The 24,540-nt window shown below is 37.2% G+C and overlaps 1 protein-coding gene across 2 annotated transcripts; it reads right to left on the bottom strand.

The window, feature by feature from the left end:
* LOC102508145 (complement factor H-related protein 1) lies at nucleotides 1–24,540 on the bottom strand. Of its 2 annotated transcripts, none has more exons than XM_032466790.1 (6): nucleotides 24,381–24,538; nucleotides 21,889–22,083; nucleotides 21,356–21,532; nucleotides 10,986–11,159; nucleotides 7,765–7,947; nucleotides 1–1,359 (listed from the first exon to the last, which is right to left on the bottom strand). In XM_032466790.1, exons 1-6 carry the CDS (start codon nucleotides 24,436–24,438, stop codon nucleotides 1,334–1,336), a joined length of 813 nt encoding a protein of 270 aa, XP_032322681.1. In that variant the 5' UTR covers nucleotides 24,439–24,538; the 3' UTR covers nucleotides 1–1,333. The 2 variants fall into 2 exon arrangements, with proteins under 2 accessions (XP_032322681.1, XP_032322680.1); XM_032466789.1 differs by lacking the exon at nucleotides 1–1,359 and adding an exon at nucleotides 5,223–7,314 and having other exon boundaries at nucleotides 24,381–24,540.

Here is a 24,540-nt window from a genome sequence, read left to right as displayed (position 1 = left end):
TTTATTAGGACCAAAGAAATTTATATTTATTTTAAATATCAAAACAACACAAAGAACTAGCTCAGTATACAATACACTTCCTAGTCTTCACAGAGAACTGAATTTTTCTATAAAGACATTTGTACTCAAGAAACACAAGACAGCCAAAATATCTATAAAGTCACAAGATACTTTACACACAGTTGACAAAATAATGAATTTTGATATTTTAGATTTATCTTTGTAATTGTTTTTAAGAGTCCTTAATGATTGAAAACAAAACTTAGGGCTGGAGACTGGAAAGTAAGTTCAAAGGCATTTCCACTGTAATGCACGTCATGAACCCCGCAATGAGAACAGGTGCTACACAGCGTGGAGCAGCCAGAGGCCCACCTCTGTGCTCACTTTTGGGCAGCCACGCTCGCCACTTGTAGTACACTTGTATTCACAGGGAAGCAAACAGTCCGCTTGTTGGGAGGAATACACATTTTGTGATTACACCACAGTACACTGTCCAACTTTAACACAAGCAGGAAAGCAAAGAGCAAAGTAACAATAAGTGTACGTGCTCTTCATTCAAGAGATGTTTTAGAATCTCCAACAGTAACGCAAGCACCGAGATTACTTCCTTACCTAAGAATTTGGGAAAAAGCAGAACAAAAGGGGTGTGTCCATCTTTGTATAGCCTCTACTCTTGGAATATAATTCTTATTTTCTCTTTATATGTATGGTTGCAGAGGCCAAATTTAAATTGTTCAGGGAGTTTTCAAAGTCACAGACTTAAGATCAATGCACATGAAGTTGAAAGATGAAGAGTGAGTGGAGCACACGCTCCCCCCCGAACCTTCCTCCCCTCCTCCACACACCCTGACCCTTGTGGCTTCAGCCTTATTAAGGCCACTTCCAAAGAGGAAGAGCAGGAAGTGTGCCTCAAGTAGAAATAATTTAAGAGGAAATAAGGGAACGATCCCCCCAAAAAGATTCTGCAGACTTGACCGACTGAGGAATGTGCGAAAGAAAGGGGAGGATCTAAAAAGAATTGTCTCTGGTTCCTAGAAATTACTAGGATATTCTTCTCACGTTACCCATTACTCAGTCTAACAGTACATAACATTTACTGTAACACTATGAAAAGTTTTAGAAATGCTACTTGTTCCTTATTCAAAAATACATTTTGAGTGACTTTAAATTTGGCACTGAATCTTAGAATAATCCAAACACGACTTTAGAAGTCCTAATGTTTCCCTAGTTCATCGACTCAAGTTGTCTGGTGGTTGGTGTTGCTGCTTCTAAAGAGACTCATCTGAAAGCCTCACCTCTGGTTCAGCTTCAGGCAAACTGGGAAAGAAGCTGTTTAGTGCAGAGCTGGGTGGTTGGTAGCTGATTATTGAAAAGAAAAGGGGTGAATGGGAGGAGGATCGGAGAGGCAGACACATTATTCTTTTTATTTTATTTGTCCGAGCCCTCTGATGAGCATCTAGAGACAGGCCCAGTGTGGCTTCACAGTGACTATAAGGGCCACAGTAGCAGAGACTGAAAAAATAGAAAATCACTCTAGTACTTGGTGGCAATTTCCCTACATAAACATAAAGCAACCTCAAAAGAGAACTTTCTTGGAATACACTTTTTCTGTAAGGTAAATATACTTATCTTTAGTTATTACTGTAGATAACTTAAACCCAAATAGTGGTTTGCTCCTTTATAAAGTGCTTTCACAGTGTTCGTATTTAAACCTCATAGCTGGCTCTGAAATAGATGGGACATGCTGTATTCCCATTTTATTTTTTGGTTTTTGTGGGGTTTTTTGTCTGAGTACTTTTATTTTTATTTTTTTTATTGAATTACAGTTGATTTATAATCTTATATTAGTTTCAGGTGTTCAGCATAGTGATTCAGTATTTTCATAGATATTTTCAATATTTCACAGGTTATACTCCATTTAAAGTTATTACAAAATATTGGCTGTATTTCCCTGTGCTGTGCCCTATATTCTTCTTGCTCATTTACTTTTACAAAGCAGTTTGTGTTTCTTAGCCCCATACCCCTATGTTGCCCCTCTTCCCTCCTCTCTCCCCTCTGTTAACCACTAGTTTATTCTCTATATCTGTGAGTATGTTTCTGTTTCATTATATGCATTCGTCTTATTTTTTTAATTCTACATGTAAGTGATAACATGGAGTAATTGTCTGACTTATTTCACTAAACATAATACCCTCTAGGTCCATCCATGTTGCTGCAAATGACAGAATTTAATTCCTTTTTATGACTGAATAGTATTCCATTGTGTGTTTATACCACATCTTCTTTATCCATTGATCTGTCTTGATGGAGACTTAGAGTGCTTCCATATCTTGGCTATTGTACACAGTGCTTCTATGAACACTGGGATGCATATATCTTTTGAATTAGTATTTTCATTTTCTTTGGATATACACCCTCAAGTGAAATAGCTGGATCATATGGTAAGTCTATTTTTAGTTTTTTGAGGAACCTCCATACTGTTTTCCATAGTGGCTGCACCAATTTACAGTGTACTAGGGTTCCTTTTTCTCCACATTCCCGCCAACATTTGTTATTTGTACTTTTTGATGATACCCATTTTGACAAGTTATTTCATTGTGATGATTAGCGATGTAGAGCAGTGTTCACATGTGCCTGTTGGCCATCCATATATATTCTTTGGAAAAATATCTGTTTGGGTTTTCTGACCATTCCTTCATTGGATTGCCTAAGTTTTTTTTGGTATTGAGTTGTATAAACTGTTTATATGTTTTGGATATTAACCCCTTATCAGCCATATTGTTTGCAAATATTTTCTCCTATCAGTAGGTTGCCCTTTTGTTTTGTCAATGTTTTCCTTTGCCATGTAGAAGCTTTTTAATTTGATTTACTTTGACTTGTTTATTTTTGTTTTTGTACTTTTGCTTTCACTGTCAGGCCTGAAAAAATCATTGCCAAGATGTCAAGGAGCTTATGCCTGTGTTTTCTTCTTGGAGTTTTACAATTTCAGTAAACTTTTTGAGTCTTTAATATATTTCTAGTTAATTTTTGTGTATTGTGTAAAATATTGGATCAGTTTACTTCTTTTCATATGGCTCTCCAGTTTACCGAACACCATTTGTTGAAGAGACTGTTGTTTTCCCATTTTAAATTTTTGGCTTCTTTGTCATAAATTAATTGATCATATAGGTGTTAGTTTATTTCTGGGCTCATTGTCCTGATCCATTGATCTATGTGTGTCTGCTTTTATGCCAATGCCACACTATTATAATTACTATAGCTTTGTAATATAGGTGTGTGATGCCTTCAGCTTTATTCTTCTTTCTCTAGACTGCTTTGGCTATTTGAAGTCTTTTTTGGTTTCATGTCGATTTTAGAATTATTTTAGAATTGTTTATATTTCTGTGAAAAATACCATTGGATGTTTGATAGGGATTGCATTGAATCTGTAGATTCCTTTGAGTAGCATAGACATTTTAACAGTATTAATTCTTCCAATACATGGGTCCTGAATATCTTTCTAGTTATTTGCGTCTTCTTCAGTTTCATTTATTAATGTCTTGTCGTTTTCAATGTATAGATCTTTCATCTCCCTGTTTAAATTTATTCTGAGGTATTTTCTTCTTTTTGATGCAATTGTAATTGAAATTGTTTTTTAAATTTCTCTTTCTGATAGTGCATTCTTAGTGTAAAGAAACAAAACAGATTTTTATGTATTGACTTTATAATCTGTTAGTTTACTGAATTTGTTTATTAGTTCTAACAGTCTTTTAATAGAGTTTAGGGTTATCTATATATAATATCATGTCATCTGCAAATAGTGACAGTTTTACTTCATCTTTTCCAATTTGGATGACTTTTTAATGTTGAAGAATATTACATTTATAACCTCTTCACTGAGATTTTTTACCATAGATGGATGCTTACAGACCAAAAAAATTTTTAATGAATTTTATTTGTACTTGGCATTCTGAAATATTGGGGCAATTATAAAACAATCTTGCTTTTTTCCCCCACTCTCACCTTTACAAACTCGATATATGTAAAATAGGACTCCACACCTCTTCTACTTCTTAATTACTTTAGTCAAATGCCATCGTACCTGGGGTTTAGGAGAGACTGCATGTTCCAGTCCTTTAATCACATGCTTGTCCCCACTGGCAACCAGCCCCTATCCTTAGGTGCTTTCCCAAAGTCACCTTATTAAATAGCACATATATACATTTATCACTCTCAGCACTTAATAAATTCACAGAGTTTTTAGAACTGTGAGCCAGGAACCTTGGAGGAAGACTAAATGTGTATAAGAAATATATTTTGGTCATCTGAATGACAATATAGATACATATTTTTATAAATCACAATGTCACAGGAAGAAACTCTTCCAGACTCATTTTATGAGTCCAACATTACCCTGATACTAAAACCAGATAAGGAAACCACAAGAAAAGAAAATTACAGGCCAATATCCCTGATGAACACAGGTGCAAAAATCCTCAAAAAAATAGTAGCAAACTGAATTCAACAGTACATTAGAAGGATCATACACCATGATCAAGTAGGATTTATTCTAGTGATGCAGAAATTGTTCCACATTCACAAATCAATCAGTGTGATACATCACGTTAACAAAATGAAGGGTAAAAATCACATGATCATCTCAATAGGCGTAGAAAAAGCATTTAACAAAATTTAAGACCCATTTACATTAAAGCTTTCAATAAAGTGGATACAGAGGGAACATACCTCTGCACAGTAATTGCCACATACGGCAACAGCACAGCTCACATCATATTTAACAACGAAAAGTTGAAAGCTTTTCCTATGTCATCAGCAGAGACAAGGACGCCACTAAAAGAGCTCCTGGACCCAGTTCCAGTGTGCTTGTGTGCCTGTGTGAAGGCTTCCCAACACCAGTGTATGATTCCCAGACACCAGGAGGGTACCCAAGAAATCAACTTAATTCTGATACTGTTTACCCAGAGATAAAAGCAGATTCCAAGGGTAAAGGGCTCAGTCCACCAAGAGCACCCTTCTCTTCAGACACCAGTTACACGCCCAGGTTGTTGCCGGTGCTTCTGACCAACCAGCTACAAACTGGAGGTTCCAACAACCCCCTCCAACTCAGGAAGCCAATCAAAGTCCAGGTTGTTACATATACTTCTGACCAACCAGCTGTAAGTCAGAGGTTCCCATCCGCCTCTCCTTGGCTTTAATTAATTGAATAAAATAGCTCATGAAACTCAAGAAAAAACCATTTACTCACTAGATTTACACCTTATTACAAAGAACGTTAAAGGCTACAAATCAAGAGCCAGATGAAGAGATCAAAAACTACAAGATATCACCTTACACCTACCAGAATGGCTGTTACTGAAAAGACAAAGTTAATAAGTGCTGGCAAGGATATGGAGAAAAGGGAGCACTTATGCACTGTTGGTGGAATGCAAATTGGTTCAACCACCATGGTCAATAGTATGAAGTTTTGAAAAATTAAAAATACAACTACCACGTGATCCAGTAATTCTACTTCTGAGTATTTATGCAAAGCGAATGAAAATACTAATTTGAAAAGATACATGGACTCCCACGTTGACTGCAACATTTACAATAACAAAGATATGAAAACCACCTAAGTATTCGTGGATAGCTGAATGGATAAAGAGAATGTGATATATATATTCAATGGAATACTATTCAGCCTTAAAAAGAATGAAATCTTGCATCTGTGAAAAAATGAGGGCGTTACGCTAAGTGAAATAAGTCAGAGAAAGACAAATGCCATATGATTTTACTTACATGTGGAATCTAAAAACAAAAACAAATAAAACAAATAAACCAATGGAAAAACTGAGCTCATGGGTACCAGGTATTGATGAGTGGTTGCTGGAGTCTGAAGGTGGAATGGGGGCTTGGGCAAAATGCGTGAAGAGGGTTAAAAAGTATAAATTTCCAGCTAAAAAAAAAAAGTCACTGAGATGAAATGTACAGCAGGTAACTCTAGTTAAAATACTGTACTGTATATTTGAAAGTTGCTTGGGGAGTAGATCTTAAAAGGCCTAATCACAAGAAAAAAATTTTGTAGCACTGTATGGTGGTGGGTGTTTAAACAACACAGCAACAAGGTATTACCTTAAAATATTTTACTTCAATTATTTATCTCTTTATTTTGATCTTCAAGTGTTCATGTTTTTGTGAAAATTTAAAATGTTTCTTCTAGTCAACAGATTTTTACCTACACTGTTTGAAATTAAAAACAGAAGTATCATATTTCAAAAACTTGTGATTGAATGTTTCCCAAACTCTCTGTATGAGCAAAATCATGAAAATGTTATTAGATCTGGAGATCATTACTAAAGAGGTGTCTATAATTCTCAGCATGTATTGTCTGCATCATATATATTCTTATTTTAAAATAATTATTGGGTTCAAAGGTGATATACTTTAAAGATTACAAGTTCAGAATACACTTCAGGATAAAGCAGTTAAACACCAAATCTTTCCCCTACTATCTCTAAATTTTATAGTTTTAAAAAATATTTTGTTGTGCTTCTTGCCAATCTTTGTTCTATAAAAACCTTTATTCACCACCAAAGCATAGTGTGTGTTTGTGTGTGTGTATGTGTGTGTGTGTTTATACTTGATATTGGATTTTTAAACTACTTTTTATGTCAAGATAATGATAGTTATACACACAATTAGATTCTAATTCCTCTTTATGACTTGTTTGGTTTATTATATGTGCTAGATAGACATCTTGTAGAAGAACATGCATTTCATCCTTTTTACTATACTTTTCTATTAATAGAGAAGCAAAAGTAATAACTACTAGATCTTATTACTAGCATAGGTATGACACAGTGCTTTTTACGTGTTTGTGATGTTGTTTCACAGATTCAGACAAGCATTTTTTTTTTCCATTTTCTCTGAAATAGAGTCTCAGAAAACTTTAAGAAAGTTGGGAGAATGATGGATGGAAGGAGCACTGGAGTGATTCCACCTGATTTCTCACAAATTCTGATTTATGAATAAAAGGAGTTAAACAATACTTGATCAACTGAGAAGAATTGGTTCAACAATGAACAATTCTGAATACATCTGCATATTTCAGTTTTATGGCTGCATTTTAACTGTTGTTTTATCCACAAGTAGGATACGCCATTTGTCCTTCCCGACAGGTTGCTCGAAATGTATGGGCAGGTGTCACTCTACGATATCCATGTTTACACTGAAATTCAACACTCTCGTTGGTTTTAGAATAAAGTTTTTTATCATGTCTCCATCTTAATTCTATATTATGTGTTTTCATAATTTCTTCTGAAATTACACATGCCTCTGAATTTTAAAAAAAAACATAAGACATTAAATAGTATACAAATGTTTTCCATAGAATTTCAGACTTTCAAATACAATGTTCTAACTGGGCCAGGACTTCATCCTCTAAATCTTTTCCAAACCAACTCACTGAAAATCCTTTATGGTAGATTCCATCATTTTAAACAGTTAATGATGTAAAATGACGTACTATTTAATGTAAAAATTAACTGCTATACTTAAAGAATCATAATGTCAGTGATCATATGAAAAGCTTTCATTAAGCAATCTTTTCTTGCTATTGTTGCTTGAAACAATAATTGTCAAACTTTATTTCTGCTCATACTAATATCCGTTAGTCAGCCTACAGAATGGCAATTTGTTAGTCCTTGGAAACTCTACTATAAACAGCTAAACATCATATTCATTGCACTCATTTCCCAGGATCCACGAGAAGATTAAAATACTCACCTAAGCATTTGGGAGGTTCTGACCACTCTCCATTCCTACATATTACATTCCTGTTTCCGTCCAGTTCATAGTAGGATTGGCACTGGTACTCAACGGTCGAGCCTGGAGGGTACACTGGCAACGGGAACGAGGTAATGTCTCCGTTGTCTATAGGTGGAGGAGGCCCACATTTTCCTTGAGAGTCTAAGGAATATGTTGTTAGATTTATTGAAGGACCAAAGAAAACCCTCCACAGTTCAAAATAAAGAAAGCAGCATAGTGTGCAGTATTAAAGCTTGCGATATCTAATAACATGAAAGTTACTGAAGAAATTTTCATCACTACACTGAGGCCTATTTTACAGCCGGTCCTTTCACCCCACATGAAAGTACACATAATACATTAACAAATATGTCTTCTTTGTATTATTCCAGTATTAAAAAATGTTTTCTTAGTGAATATACGCCGTGCAGATGGGTAGGTAAGATAAACAAAAAGTTCTGTGTCCTTGTATAGAACGTACAACAGTGCCTACTGAAGCCCTAGTCATTTTTAATGATTTTCATTCTTATTAGAAAAGAAACATCAGCTCCTTTAATAAAAGTCAAGAATTACAAACGTGAATAGTGGGAAAGGGAATGCTGCCTTCTTTTTCTGGACAAGGTGAGGTGGAAACATTCTGTTCATTGCTTCTGCTAAGTATTCCTTCTGCTAAGTAAACACCCCGAACATATGATGAACACCAACAGAGGAGACTGTGGAGGATGGAGAGAAGTCAGTCTGGTTGGCGACCTTGGGATTCAAGGAAGGATATTGTGTTTTCACTTCGCCCCCTGTGTGTCCTGGACTGGGCACTGAGACTGCAACCCAGGAATATTACCCATTCAGACAAGAAAAAGTGCTCATGAAGTGTTAACATCTTTCTCTTTAAGTGCAGGCCTGGGAAAGAAGTCACCTAGCAAGACAGAAACACTTTTACCAATCCTGACTCACTACAGAAATATACCGTAGAAGGAAGCTGACAGCCCTCTCCCTGCCTTGATCTGCAGAGGCCAAGTAAGGAGCCTGGACTTCCACCCACAGGCTGAGGGAACAAGACGCCTCTCTCCGTTCTCCTGCTGTCAGTGGAGGCCAAGTGGGAAGCCCAGACTTGCACCCTGCATGGCCGTAATGGAGGCCTGATAAATAAAAGATTTCAATAAAGTCCTTAGTCTCAAAAGGCAATACTCCAAACGCTCAGGATACAACTGAAAATCACTCAACATAGCAAGGACCAGAAAAGCCTCAAAACAAAAAGGAGAATCGACAGAAGACAACACTGCAATGACACAAATATTGAAATTACTGGACAACAGTTTTTAAAAATCCTACTGAATTTATAGAACTAAAAAATAGAGTAACAGATTTTTTTTTAAAAAAAAAACAAACTGGTTGAACTCTACAATATACTGCAGCTGACAGAAGGATAAATTAACTTGAATATAAACTAATTTTGAAAATAGACTGAAAACAATGGACAGAGCTTCGTGGACCTCTGGGAAGACAGCAAAAGATTGAAAAGAAAGGGGTTGGAGATCAAAAAAACTTTAAAACTATGGTTAAAAATTTCCCACATAGGGCATAAGGCATAAATCTACATACTGAAATATCTGAGTGAATTCCAAAGAGAATAAATGCAAAGAAACTTTCATCAAAATACATAAGACATACCAGATCAAACTGCTGGAAACTAAAGAAGAAGAAAAAAATCTCAAAAGCAGCTAGATAGATACTATGCAATACCTATATGGGAAAATGGTTCAAACACCAGCAGGGTTCTCATCCATGGCCACAGAGCCAAACAGAAGTCACAGCATTTCCCCAAGGCTGGAAGAAAAGAGCTGTCAACCCCAAATTCTGTATCCAGTGATGCTATCCTTTAGGATAAAAGGGAGAAATAAAGACATTCCCAAACACAGGAAAACAGAGAATTTGTCTCCCGCAGACCTCTACTTAAAGAATTGCTAAAGGAAATCTTCAAATAGAAAGGAAAATATAACAGAAAAGGGATTGAGAATTTAGTAAACAAACAGTGCAATGGACTTTAAAAATAGGGGTAAATATAAGACTATCTTTTCTCTAATGAGTTTGCTAAATTACGTTTGTGCAAAATTGTATCATTTCATAAGGTGCTCAATGTATGTGGAGGGACCACTTAAAATATTTATGTTACAAACGTGAGGAGATTAAATGGGCCTAATGGAAGTAAGATTTCCACATTCCACTTGAAGTGGTAAAATGTCTATACAGGTAGGGTGTGATAAGCCTGAATGTATGTGTTAAAACCTAGAACAATGACTTAAGAAAACAATGCAAAGAGATATGCTCAGAAGTAACGCAGAATATCAAAATTAAACTACTTCATCATGTTGAAAAATCCACAGGAAGGACAAGAAAGGAAACGGGGATGAGAAACAAAAACACACACAAAACAAACACTAAAATTTTTGGCTGCCATGGTCCCTAATATGCTAATAGTTACTTTAAATTAAATGGTCGAAATACAGCAGCTAAAAGCTGAAAATGTCAGGGTGGACACGTAAACAAGACCCAACTATATGCTGTCGACAAGAAATTCATTTCAAACATGAAAACATACGTGGGGGCAAGTGAAAAATTAGAAACACTACATACCAGGCAAAAGTTAGTTCCTTTGAAAACCACAAGTGGCTGATCTGTTATTTTCTTGGCTTCCCTTACTTCCTGAACTCTAAACACTCACGGGTCCCAGGACCAAGTTCCCAGACTCTTTATTTAATGTGCACACTAAGTCCTTGAGTAAGCTCAGCCAGTAACATGCCTTTACATACAATCCATATGCTGAAGATGCCCAAATTATATCACGTCCTTCGCAAGGCCCCAGGTCCCTATCCCATGTCTCACAGTGGAATTTCGTGTCAAACTGGAATATGTTGGGGTGTCAGAGGTACTTCTGGTATCTTTAACCCATTTATTCTTCAGGATCTTAATACTTAAGACAGGAAGTTTTCCATGATTCCAACTGTTCAAACCTGGTCACATCTTTCACAAAATAAATATGTCAGATTACTTATTCAGTCGACAAAAAAACTGGACTTTAACCGCCACTGTTTCATTTGCACTTAAAAATTGTTCCATAAGAACTACTTCCTTATATATTTATATTAACATTATTTGTCCCTGATAAATTCTTTAATATTGGGAGAGTAGGTAAGATACTCTACCTTTGCACTGAGGTGGTTTTGTCCAAGTTCCATTTAAACATGTCACTTCTACGTCCCCAAAAAGGTCATAAGGTTTGAGGCATTCATAACGTACTCTGTCACCAGACTGATATCTAGGCTTCGGGTTTTGTAGAGCAGCATTTTCCACACTGGGTGGATTCACACAGGAAACATCTGCATAGAAAGAAAAAAAATCTCTAACATAACAATCATTTTGAGTAACACTTCAACAAATGGGATGTCATTCTTGGATACGCATCACTGTTAAATTTTTGAACAGAGGCGTTGCCACGCGTCTGCAATAACAGTGTTACTCTCTTACCTACATTCTGAAAGACACCAGAGTCAGAATTACATTAAAGAATGGCGGCTGCATCTCCTTCCTTTGGGTGAAAATTTTAAAAAGGTTGGCAATCAATGTACAAGATGATCTCTTGCATTTCCATCTAGTAGCCTTAGTTTACAGAAAAGCGACACACTTTGACTACTGACAGATCAGAAAGTGACAGGTGTAAGCAGTGAGCTGAAGCTGCTTGTTGTCAGATGGAGCTGGCCGCCACCTTGTGGCCATACGTGCAATGAACACAACTTCCAGAAACCTGGCTGTGAAGGAGCCTGGGAAGAGCCAGGGCAAGCTCAGCCAAGTCTTTCAGTCACATCAAAACAGCATCAAACTCATGGAGACAGAAGACGGGTGGATTATTTCCTTAAAGAAGCGCAAGAAGCTCACGGTACAGCCCGTACTCGTCTGTAGCAGGAGCTTCTATTTCCAGAACTGCCATCAAGGAGCCTGTGAAACAAAGAGCATCTACCTGAGTTGTTCCCAGCCCAGGCTGCAGAGCTCACTCGAGGGGTTTGTGAGAAGCAAAGACCCCAGACCCTGCCCTGAGCCCTCCCCACGAGGGATGCTGCAGCGGGGCCCTCGAATGGCTGGTTTCAGCTGCAGTCAGGGAGCAAACGCCACGGAGCTCAACCCCATTCAGTAGGGCGGGTGGCGATTTTAACTGAATGTCCTCAAAAAGACCCAAGTTATTCTGTTCAAACACAAACCAACCAACCCCATACACTACGGCCGTCATATGGAGATTCTAACACACCAATACTGTCCAATTAACAAAATGTTTAGAAGATTAAAAGAAACCCCAAATTTCATTTAAAATTTTTCCTTGGATAGTTTACCCAATAACCCTGCTCCACAAAATATATCCCCACTGACAGTCTCCTGACCTTCATTCCTTTTTAGGCCTAGGTACGTGAACCTTGTAGATTCACTTTTATACTAATAGTGAATTTCTCTTTCTCTTTGGCAAATATAATACTTTACCTAGTAAAGTTCTGTGGTTCTTGAGCTGTTATCTTTGTACATAAAACCTGTTTAACATGCAGTTTTCTGTACTTGTCCCCAGAAGTTCACGTTAGTAATTCTGCAGTGGTGAGTAGAAATCTCCCTTAATTAACAAGCAGCGCAGACACGTCTGATGCAAGTGGCTGCCCTGATCTCAGACACACGCTGCTTGTCGCTGTGACGTGCTCCTTCACCAAGGTTGGGGGAGGTGTTTCACTCAAGGGATGTTCTAATATTTCTTTTCCACTACAGTGGTTTTCCAAAGGCGGGCCCTGGACCCAGTAGCTCAGGCATCACCTGGGAACTTCTTAGAAATGCAAACTGTAGCCCTAGTCTACGCCTAAGGCATGAGAAAGTCTGGGGGTGGAGCCCCAAAAGCAGGTTAGCCAGCCCTCCAGGTGGTTCTGACGCACTCTTAGTCTGACAAGCACTGGTCTCCTCAGAGCATCCCAGACCCTTAGGGGCTGTTTGATGGAGCTTCTTCTTGTTCTTCGAATTTCCCCCTCATCCTCCTGACAGACGTCTTTAGGAAAGAATCATGCCCCGTGCCTATAACAGTATAAGGGAAAGTGCATGGCATTTCAAACCACAAGACCTGGATGGGAATCCCAGTTGTCAATTGCTCGGACTAAAACCATGCAGAAGTATTTTTACCCTTTTATTTCCTCATTAAAAATTTGGAGAACATTTATCCGGGACACAGAGTCAAGACCTCTGACTGAAGCTCTCTCTCATTTGAGCACCCTGCGCAGCTGTCATTGGCACGACTTCCAGGTTATAGATGAGAAAAGAGACACACAGAAGACTCAGGATGTGAACCTGCCGGCTACCTTGCCTAGCCCTGACCCATCGGACACAGACCCTTTGACAGTGTTGCCTTCTCTGCAAATGTGGACAGTGCTTCAATGAGTTTGTTGTGAGGGTTAAATAAGGCAACAGAGTTTAAAAGAATTCCAAAAAAGTAACCATTACATTTGTATGTGTTATCTTAGTGGTTTGGTGGATTGAGTGGAATCAGCGCTCATACCTGAAGGTGAGGGAATTCAACACCTAATAGAAGAACAGTTTTGTTTTAAAGGAGAAACCATAAACCATCATAAACAGATGGTTATAAAAGATAAGATCAGTGAACTTTTACACTAGAAAAGCATAAATTCTAAGAAAACGAAACCAAAAATCTTTAGTTTCATAAAACTAAAAAAGAACAAGTAAAATTATTATGTAAATAGAAAAAAGTACATATCTTTCCATGAAAAGAAAAGCAAGCATTTATAAAATAGAGGAGAAGGGCAGGTACTTAAGTGGAACTGAACCACTCTTATGCACAAGTCAATGGACCTCAGATTAGAGCCTCTTCTCACAGCCTTGTGAAGTGGTTACTTAGATAAGGAGTGAGACTCCCTCATCTAATGTTTGTGTTTTTGCCCCAAAGACTTTCAGAGGCTCTGTTCAATGGAAAGACCACAGCAGTCAAAAAAACAACTTAAATTCCCTGGCTTTTGGTTACAGGAATGGGAGCACTACTGCGGCCAATGCAATGCAGACAAGCTACCTAGGAAGATCTTGAAAAAAACATTCATGAAATTAAATCAGATTCACCATTAAAACTACACTACCGCAAAGGAAAAAAAATCAATTAAAACACTGAAGTCTGCATACTTATTGAAAATAACCGTGAAGAGGCATTTTTGACTTTGTTTCTAGAGACATTTAGGCAAAACAAATCTCACTGTTTCTCCAGAATAGGTGGTTATTTAAATGGATTAAATGTTCCAATCAAAAGACGTGGAATGGATACAGAAACAGGGCTGTCTAAAAGAGATGGACCTCAGAGCTAGAGACACATGCAGGCTGAAATTGAGGGGATGGAAATAATACTGTATGCAAATGGAAACCAAAAGAAATCTGCAGTGGCAATATGTATATCAGACAAAATAGATTTTAAAATAAAGACTGTTACAAGAGACAAAGAACACTACATAATGCTCAAAGGATCAGTCCAAGGAGAAGATACAACAATTGTAAATATATATGCACCCAACATGGGAGCACCTCAATATATAAGGCAATTATTAACAGATATAAAAGGAGAAATGGACAGCAACACAATAATAGTGGGGGAACGTAACACCCCACTTACATCAATAGACAGATCATTCAGACAGAAAATCAATAAAGAAATACAGGACCAAATGACACATGAGGCCAGATGGACTTAATTGATATCTACAGAGCATTCCATCCAAAAGCAAGAGAATACCCATTCTTCTCAAGTGCACATGGAACATTCTCCAGAACTGATCACATGTTGGCCCACAAAGCAAGACACAGTAAATTTAAGAATACTGAAATTGTACCAAGCATCTTTTCCAACCACAATGCTACGAGGTCAGAAATCAACTGCAAGAAAACAACTGGCAACACTGCAAACACATGCAGACGAAGCAGTATACTACCAAACAACCGGTGGATCACTGCAGACATCAAAGAGGAAATCAAAAAATACACTGAGATAAATGAAAAGACAAGGATCCAAAACCTCTGGGATGCTGCAAAATTAGTTCTAAGACTGAAGTTTATAGCAATAGAAACCTACCTGGGGAAACAAGAAACATCTCAAGTAAACAACCTAGTATTACTCTTAAAGCAGCTACGAAAAGAAGAATAAACACAGCCAAAGTTAGTAGAAGAATGGAAATCATAAGGATCAGAGCAGAAATAGATGAAATAGAGACTAAAAAAAAAAAAAAATAGAAAAGATCAATGAAACTAAAAGCTAGTTCTTTGAAAAGATAAACAAAATTGATAAATCATTAGTCATACCCATCAAGAAAAAAAGAGAGAGGGCCCAAATTAATAAAGTCAGAAAGAAAAAAGAAGTTACAGCCACCACCACAGAAATACAGGGGATCATGAGGCTGCTATGAGCCACCATATGCCAACCGAAAGGACAGTGTAGAAGACATGGACAATTTCTTAGAAAGGCACAGTTTGCCAAGACTGACTCAGGAAGAAATAGAAAATATGAACAGACCAGTTACCAGTACTGAGATTGACTCAGTTATTATAAAACTCCCAACAAACCAAAGTCCAGGACCAGATGGCTTCAGAGGTGAATTGTCCCAAACATTTAGTGAAGCGTTAAGACCTATCCTTGTGAAACTACTAGACAAAATTGCAGAGAAAGGAACACTTCTGAACTCCTTTTATGAAGCCACCGTAGATACCAAAGGCAGACAAGGATATCACAAAAAATGAAAATCACAGGCCAATATCTTATGACTATAGCTGCAAAAATCCTCAACAAAACTAGCAAATCGACTCCAACAATGCATCGAAAGGATCATACACCATGATCAAGTGGGATTTATTCCAGAGATGAAGGATTGTTCAGTATCCACAAATCTATCAATGTGATACAGCACAGTAACAAACTGAAGAATAAAAACCATATGATCATCTTAATAGATGCAGAAAAAGCTTTTGATGAAATTCAAATATATGATAAGAATTCTCTGGGAAGTGGGCATAGACGGACCATACCTCAACATAATAAAGGCCATATATGACAAACCCACAGCTAACATCATACTTAATGGTGAAAAGCTGAAAGCATTTCCTCTAAGATCAGGAACAAGACAAGGATGCCTACTCTCGCCACTGTCATTCAACATAGTTTTGGAAGTCCTAGCCACAGCAATCAGAGAAAAAAAAGAGAATCCAAATAGGAAAAGAAGAAGTAACACTGTCACTGTTCATGGATGACATGATACTATACGTAGAACACCCTAAAGAAGTGATCAAAGAACGACTAGAGCTCATCAATGAATTTGGTAAAGTTGTAGGATACCAAGTGAATGTACAGAAATCAGTTTCATTTCTATACACTAACAATACAATTCCAGAAAAGGAAATTAAGGAAACAATCCCATTTACGATCTCACCAGAAAAAATAAAATACCTGGGAATAAACCTACCCAAGGAGGCAAAGGACCTGTACACTGATGAGAAAAATTGAAGATGACATAAACAGATGGAGAGATATACCATATTCTTGGATTGCAAGGATCAATATTGTTAAAATGGCCATACTACCCAAGGCAATGTACAGATTCAATGCAATCGGTATCCAATTACCAATGATATTTTTCACAGAGCTGGAACAAAACAAAAGTTAAAATTTGTATAGAAACACAAAAGATGCCAAATAGCCGAAACAATCTTGAAAAAGGAGACTAGATCTGGGGGAAATACACTCCCTGACTTCAGTCTGTACTACAAAGCTGCAGTAATGAAAACAGTATGGTACTGGCCCCAAAACAGACACATAGATCAATGGAACAGGTTAGAAAGTGCAGAAATAAACCCACGCACATATGGTCAATTAATCTACCACAAAGGAGGCAAGAATATACAATAGAGAAGACAGTCTCTTCAACAAGCGGTCCAGGGAAAACTGGACAGCTACCTGTAAAGGGCTGAATTTAGAACATTCGCTAATACCATATACAAAACTAAAGTCAAAACGGATTAAAGACCTAAATGTAAGACCAGATACTATAAAACTCCTGGAAGAAAACATAGAACACTCTTTGACATAAGTCGCAGCAATATTTTTTTTTCAAACCATCGCCTAGAGTAATGGAAATAAAAGGAAAAATAAACAAGTGGGATCTAATTAAACTTAAAAGCTTTTGCACAGCTAAGGATACAATCAACAACAAAAAGACAACCCACAGAATGGGAGAAAATATTTGCAAAGAATACAACTGACAAGAGACTAATTTCCAAAATATACAAGGAGCTCTTACACCGCAATATCAAAACAAAACAAAACAAACAAAACAAGCAACCCAATCAAAAGATGGGCATAGGATCTGAACAGACATCTCTCCAAAGAAGACATCCAGATGGCCAACAAGCACATGAAAAGAAGCTCAACATCACTAATACTTTAAGAGAAATGCAAATCAAAACTATAATGGGGTATCACCTCACACCAGTCAGAATGGCCATCATTCAGAAGTCCACAAATGATAAATGCTGGAGAGGGTGTGGAGCAAAAGGAACCCTCGTACACTACTGCTGGGAATGTAAGTTGGTGCAGCCACTATGGAGGACAGTATGGAGGTTTTTAAAAAATCTAAAAACACTTACTATATGATCCAGAAATCCCACTCCTTGGTATATATCTGAAAGAAGATATAATTTGAAAAGACATGTTCACAGCAGCACTATTTAAAACAGCCAAGACATGGAAACAACCTAAGTGTCCATCAACAGATGACTGGATAAAGAATATGTGGTACACACACACACACACAATGGAATACTACTCAGCCATAAAAGTATAAAATAATGCCATTTGCAGCAACATGGATGGACGTGGAGATCGTCATTCTAAATGAAGAAGTCAAAGAGAAAGATAATACCAGATGATATCACTTATATGTGGAATCTAAAAAAAAAAATGACACAAATGAACTTATCTACAAAACAGAAACAGACTCACAGAACAAACTTATGGTTACAAGGAAGTAAATGGCTGGGAAAGGTAAAATTAGGAATTCATAATTGGCACCTCTTGGGGAGTGATGAAAATTGTAGCTGTCTTGACTATGGTAGTGGTTTCATGGGTGTATACATCTAATAAAATCATCATATTGCACATCTGAAATGTGTGTACTTTACTGGACAGGAATCATACTACAATAAAAGTGTTAACGGCCCCCTCCCCAAAAGAAATTCATCCTAATTTGCTATAGATTTCTTCATCAAATAATAAAGATCTTTATGTGAAAAAAGAAGATGTTCAAGTGACCTGAAGCCATATGAAAATGTGCTCAACATGACCCCTCATCAAGGATGCGCAATATTATAATGAGAAGCAAACACTGCTCCACAGCCACCAGAATGGCTAAAACCGACAGACTTGCAACGCTTAATGTTACTGAGGAGGTGGAAGAATTAGAACTCTCATACATTGCTGGTGATCATTCAAAATACTAGTCCAAAGACATTGAAGAACTTTGTAGCAATGTCTTGTATAGTTAGCCCTGCTGCTAGTTTGTTATCCAGCAATTTCACTTCAGATATTCACTCAAGAAAATTAGAATGTATTTCCCCGGCACCCACTAAAAGGCTTAAACAAGACTGTCTACGGCAGGCTTATTCACAAGCAGAAAAAACAACGGAAATTAACACCAACAGGAGCATGAATAAGCAGACTGTGATATATTAATATTAAAACAAAGGAATGCTCTTTTAAAAAATACATGAATTACTGATACATTCAGTTACATCTATGAATTTTTAAAACAAATTTTGTTGAGTGAAATGTGTCAGACACAAAGAGTACATATTGTTTAACTCCATATATATGTACATACACATATATAGATATTGCTTAATAGGACTTCCCTAAGATCCTTCATGATTTATTTTGTTTTCGGCTCATTAAAACATATACTTGGCATACAGTAATATTTAAACTGTAACCAGCAGTTCAATTTTATTTTTCTACATAGCGAATAAACAAAAACAGAAAATCCATCTTTTCACCATTTTACTCCACCCTAGAACATACCACAGCTGGATTATGGTAATATTCTCCTAACTGGCCTTCCCCTCTCTTCTTGGACATCTCGATCCATTTTCTAAAGAGTAACCATAGTGATCTTGTTTCACACTCACTTTGTGTCATTTCCCTGCTTAAAACCTCTCAGAGGTTTCTTTTTCTTTTTTGAAGACATCTTTTATTCTTTAATTCAAGTAGAGTCAGTTACAGTGTGTCAACTTCTGGTGTACAGTTCAATGTCGCAGTCATGCATATGCATATACATACATAGATTCATTTTCATAGAAGGGTATTACAAGATATTGAATATAGTTCCCTGTGCTATACAGAAGAAATTTGCTTTTAATTTATTTTTGTATATAGTGGCTAACGTTTGCAAAGCTGAAACTCTCAAAGTTGATCTCTTCCCACCCCCTTTCCCCTGGTAACCAAAAAATTGTTTACTAGGTCTGCAAGTCTCTTTCTGTTTTGTAGATGGGTTCATTAGTGTCCTCTTTTTACTCTTTCTTTAGATTCTACATATGAGTAATATCATATTTTTCTTTCTCTTTCTGGCTTACATCACTTAGAATGACAATCTCTAGGTCCATCCATGTTGCTGCAAATGGCATTATTTTATTATTTTTTAAGGCAGAGTAGTATTTTATTGTATAAATATACCACAACTTCTTTATCCAGTCATCTGTTGTTGGACATTTAGGTTGTGTCCACGTCTTGCTATTGTGAATAGTGCTGCTATGAACGTTGGGGTGCGTGTATCTTTTCAAAGTAGAGTTCTCTCTGGATATATGCCCAGAAGTGGGATTGCTGGATCATGTGGTAAGTGTATTTTTAGTTTTTTGAGGAATCTCCGTAGTGTTTTCCATAGCAGCTGCACCAAACTACATGCCCAGCAGCAGTGTAGGAGGGGTCCCTTTTCTCCACGGCCTCTCCAGCATTGATCGTTTGTGGACTTTTGAATGATGGCCATTCTGACTGGGGTGATTTGATATGTCAGTGTAGTTTTGATTTTCATTTCTGTAATAATTAGGAATATTGAACATTTCTTCAGGTGCCTGTTGGCCATTTGTATGTCTTCATTAGAGAATTGCTTGTTTAGGTCCTCTGCCCATTTTTGGATCTGGTTCTTGTTTTTTTGTTGTTAAGCTGTATGAGTTGTTTGTATATTCTGGAGGTTTAACCGTTGTCAGTCACATCATTTGCAAGTATTTTCTCCCATTCCATAGATTGTCTTTCTGTTTTGCTTATGGTTCCTAATTGAACATGGACTAAAATCCAAAATCTTGATCATGGCCCTAAAATTCCTGAATTATTTACTCAACACTTTGCCTCGTCATGAGCCACAATGGTCTCCTTGATTTTCTTCAGAGAATACAGGCTTGTGGTGCATTAAGGCCATTTATCTGACTCCTCCTCTCCAGATGTCAACCCTAAGGTTGGGGGAGATTCCTAAACAACCTTACACGAAATATGCCCCCCACCTCCAGTCATGTTCTTCATATTATCTTTTATAATGTGCGTGATTCATAATTTTCAGTCCTCAATTTCTTCTTTTTTTTTTTTTTACCATTAGTGTTATTTCTACTGTCGGTCTCTCACTTGACATTATAGCCTGTGAATAAAGAGACAGTGACTCTTGTAGAGGATTGATTTCCAACACTTACGGAAGTGCTCGGTGTGTAAAAGGTGCACAGTAAATATGGACTAGATGATTTGGTGATGCGTGCAGACGTCCTGAGGACGAGAGTAGAGCTTGTTCTGAGAGGCTTTGACTGTGCTTTAGGAATCTTACTCCCAGGGTTCCCAAGTCTCTTATTCATTGAAGTAACATTTAAGTAACATTTAAGCAAAAATATGAGAAACTCCAAGTCAACTTCAACACCAATATATTCTTATTTCTAATATGGTTCATATGAAACAGTTTTCCATATTTTAAATTACAAACTGTAAGCCTAAATTTTGGAACTACGCGGTTGTAACGATGTGGAAATTATTGATACTTTTGTGCTGATCTTTTAAATTTAGCATTTACCAAAAAAAAGATAAGTGCCAAGTAAACTTGTTTGCTAAGCCATATGATTTTGCAAATGTGATATTTTCATTATCTCTCTATGACAAATTTAACTTATCATGTTATGTCAGCAGATCTTACACAGTTTTACTATAAACATTAACTTCGTGCTACTTAGACATAGAAGTGTCTTTCAAAGTTTTCCACTGTGTTTTTGCTAGTGTTTTCTATCATTACCTACATTAAATTTATGCAAGCAGACAAAGTAATTCTTAAATGACGATCCAAAGATTTGCATGTCTACCTAGACACAGTTGGACCCCTGAAACTAAAAAGATTAGGACAGTAGCAAATAGCATTACTTCACATATTTAATACTGTTGTTTCTCCGTAAGATGAGAAGAATGCGGGATCGCAGAGGACAGTGTTTTACTTACGGACACGACTGCATTTAGGAGGGAGGGACCAGCCGCTTTCTGTACAGGTGATGCCTCTCTGATTATTTGGAAGACTGTAGCCGGTGTCACAGACAATTTGTACAGAGTCACCCTCCTGGTGTATTTGTCCTGAAGATGCAGAATGACCATTTTCCACCCAAGGGAAAAAGCACTGTCCTAAAACCCAAAAGATGACTGATATAGATGTTGCATTGAAAGAGTATTACATTTTTCGTACTTCGAAAGAGAAAACAAGGGCAAAAGTTGGTTTCATAAAAATAAGGCCATGCATGTCAAAGTTAATATGCAATATCATTAAGTATTATTTGCATATATAAGAAACATTTTACGTCTAAAAATTACTTTCCACAAATATCTTCTTATAAAGGCGAATGGCACATGTCATCTTTGCTGGTCCCCCCAGTACCTGCCACCATGACTGTCTAGACTCTGTGGTGCCTTCAGGCACACCCTCTCCACTGACTGACTACGCTGAACGGTTCATCTGGATAATGATGGGGGTGTTTACTCACTGAGACACTTTGGAGTTGGGGACCATCCTTTCTCTGTACAGGCTATTGGAGTCCAGGGTGATTGTGAAGGAGACACAAATTTGTGATCACAGGTGTAGTAGAAATATTTCCCCATGTCAACGGGAAAAGTTTCTTTGTATTTGTTTTCATCGTATATGTTTCCATGTTTTATCTCCGGAAAATCGCAAGTTCTCCCTTGAGAAAAAAAAAACGGTATCCTACATGAATAAATACGGAACACATTTTACTAATCCCACCGATGAATTTATTATTCTACTCAGTTTAATTATTGCACTGTATCAGTGAGCAGAGATTGGGACAGCCTGTAGTTAGGAGTACAGAGGTACGTGAGGGGTTCCTGATGTTTAAGTTCTTTGGAAATATTTCCAAGATGAGAATCACACAGAAAAATGTAAACACCGAGGAAGAGGATAAAAGTGGTTGTATCGACTAAACCTCCCAGATGTAGGAAGTTTGCTTCTGGCCAGGTGGCAGGACTGTCTGTGGCTCTGTGTCCCTTCTTGCGCCTCTCCTTCCTGTGTCCTCCACAGATGTCCCCTCAGCATCCCAGCGCTTTCTAGCCCTCTCCTCCCAGGCCGGGTCACATGCTGCGTGGGCTACCTGTGTGAACAACTACATGTGCACGTATGAATATACATATGTATTCAGGCATTTATGTTTAGTCATACATGTATCTATGGCTGTGTGTTATATTTTCGGTGAAACAGTGAAGATAATTTGAATGTTAAATATATTTCCTAAAGGAAAAAATTAGCAACAGAGTATCCCAAGACATATTACTAAATGCTGACGAGTGTCTTCTGAAAGTACCTATGTAAGAATTTAAATATACTTGAGTGGAAATCAGGAAAATAATTTTTGATTATTACTCTACATTTAAAAAATGTAGGATTGTGTTTATTTACTAAGGCTGCCGTAACACAGCGCTATCAACAGGACGGTTTAAATAACAAACATTTATTTTCTCACAATTCTAGCGGCCAGAGGTGCAAGATTGAGGTATGAAAAGGTTTGGTTCCTTCTCTGGCCTCTCTCTTGGCTTCTCCCTGTGTCTCTACACGGGCTTCCCTCTCTCTGTCTGTGTCCTGATCTCCTCCCCTCAGACCAACACTAGATTTAATGACCCAGAGCCCACCCTAATAACCTCATTTTGACTTAATTACCTTTTTAAACAACATACCTCCCTGTACAGTTACATTCTGAGGTCCTGGGAGTTAGGACTTCAACATATGAATTTTAGAGGACAGAATTCAACCTGTGCCCACTAAATACACAAAGATGTTTCTATTTACACAAAAGTGTGCTTCTACAGGGCGGATTCCTCGCTCTGTTGAGAAACATTGCTACGACTCAAACTTACAAGGCATTTAGCTCAAAGACTCCTTTTAGAAAGAGCTCACGGAAGGAGAAGAGTTTACACTGGACAGGAATCTTTGTTATATTGTTGTTATTGCTGTTGCTAGTGAAGGAAGTTGCCCCAGTAGAGACTTATTTAACATACAAAACCAACCATGCAGCAAATTATTAAAGTGAATTCTTTTTGTAAGTTAAGGAATAAAACATCGTGATTTGCCTTCAGTTCATAAATGGTGCAACGAGGAATCCTAAAGCATATCAGAGGTTTTGTTTACAGTAACTTGGAAAGGAGATTTGTTTTTTATTTTGAATAAAGTAAGACAGTAAAAAGATATTGTAATGAAGGATTTATAAAATGTTTAAAAGAAGGAGAGAACATATTTACGTTAAGAAAATCTTAAAGATTGTATATATTTATAAAAAGAGCTTTTAGAAGTAATACCTAGAAATACATTCGTTCTTAATTTAAAAGTAAGTTAAAGACTCTACAATTATGTTTCTTATGTCTAAAATATAATTATTTAATCTACAACAATTGCATTCAGATAAATTAACATAGACTACTTCACTGTAAACGTGAAAACACTTTAGTGAACAATGTCCTAGGGTTAATGCTCTAAAAATTATTTACTGAAATATTAAATCGATCATGATATTAATGACTTAAGTTGTATTAAGGTATAATTAACATAGTGAACTGAATATATTTGAAATGTTTGATTTAATGAATTTTGCCCTATGAATCCATGAAACCATCACCATGTGCAAGATCATAAAGATACCCATTGCTCCCAAAGTTTTCCTTGCATTAAAAATAAGAACCCTTCATTTATTTTGAAGTCAGAAGGTTCCTAATGTTGTGTGAGCATATTCACTTCGTAATGAGCGTTGAGAGTCTTTTTGATGTAGAAGTCAAAAACCAGAGAAAGCATAATTCCTTTTTCCCTTGGAAGAGTATGAGATAATTTTCCTCTAAGGTTACAGTTTGTAAAGATGACACAATACAGTCAATTCCTACGAGTCTATTATTGAAATATAGAGACACGTGAGAGTAGATAAAGCATGAAGTTACCTTTAAAAGGCAAACTGAGGGTTCAGCTCTGTTTTCAACTTACTTTGTCCGTGAGCACAGGAAACCCACAGGGGGAGGAGGACAGTGGTTAGTAGCAGCATGTCCGATACGCCCACCGGTACGTTCGTACAAGGACCTCCCGTTGTGTTCCTTGGGGTTTTAAATCTGCTTCACTAGCAGTTGTTAAGTGTGACTCTGATTTA

Source organism: Camelus ferus, chromosome 23 (genome assembly GCF_009834535.1).
Source record: "Camelus ferus isolate YT-003-E chromosome 23, BCGSAC_Cfer_1.0, whole genome shotgun sequence".
In the NCBI taxonomy this organism is placed as follows: domain Eukaryota; kingdom Metazoa; phylum Chordata; class Mammalia; order Artiodactyla; family Camelidae; genus Camelus; species Camelus ferus.
Note: the sequence above shows the minus strand (reverse complement) of the source record. Positions and strands in the feature narration are given on the sequence as shown.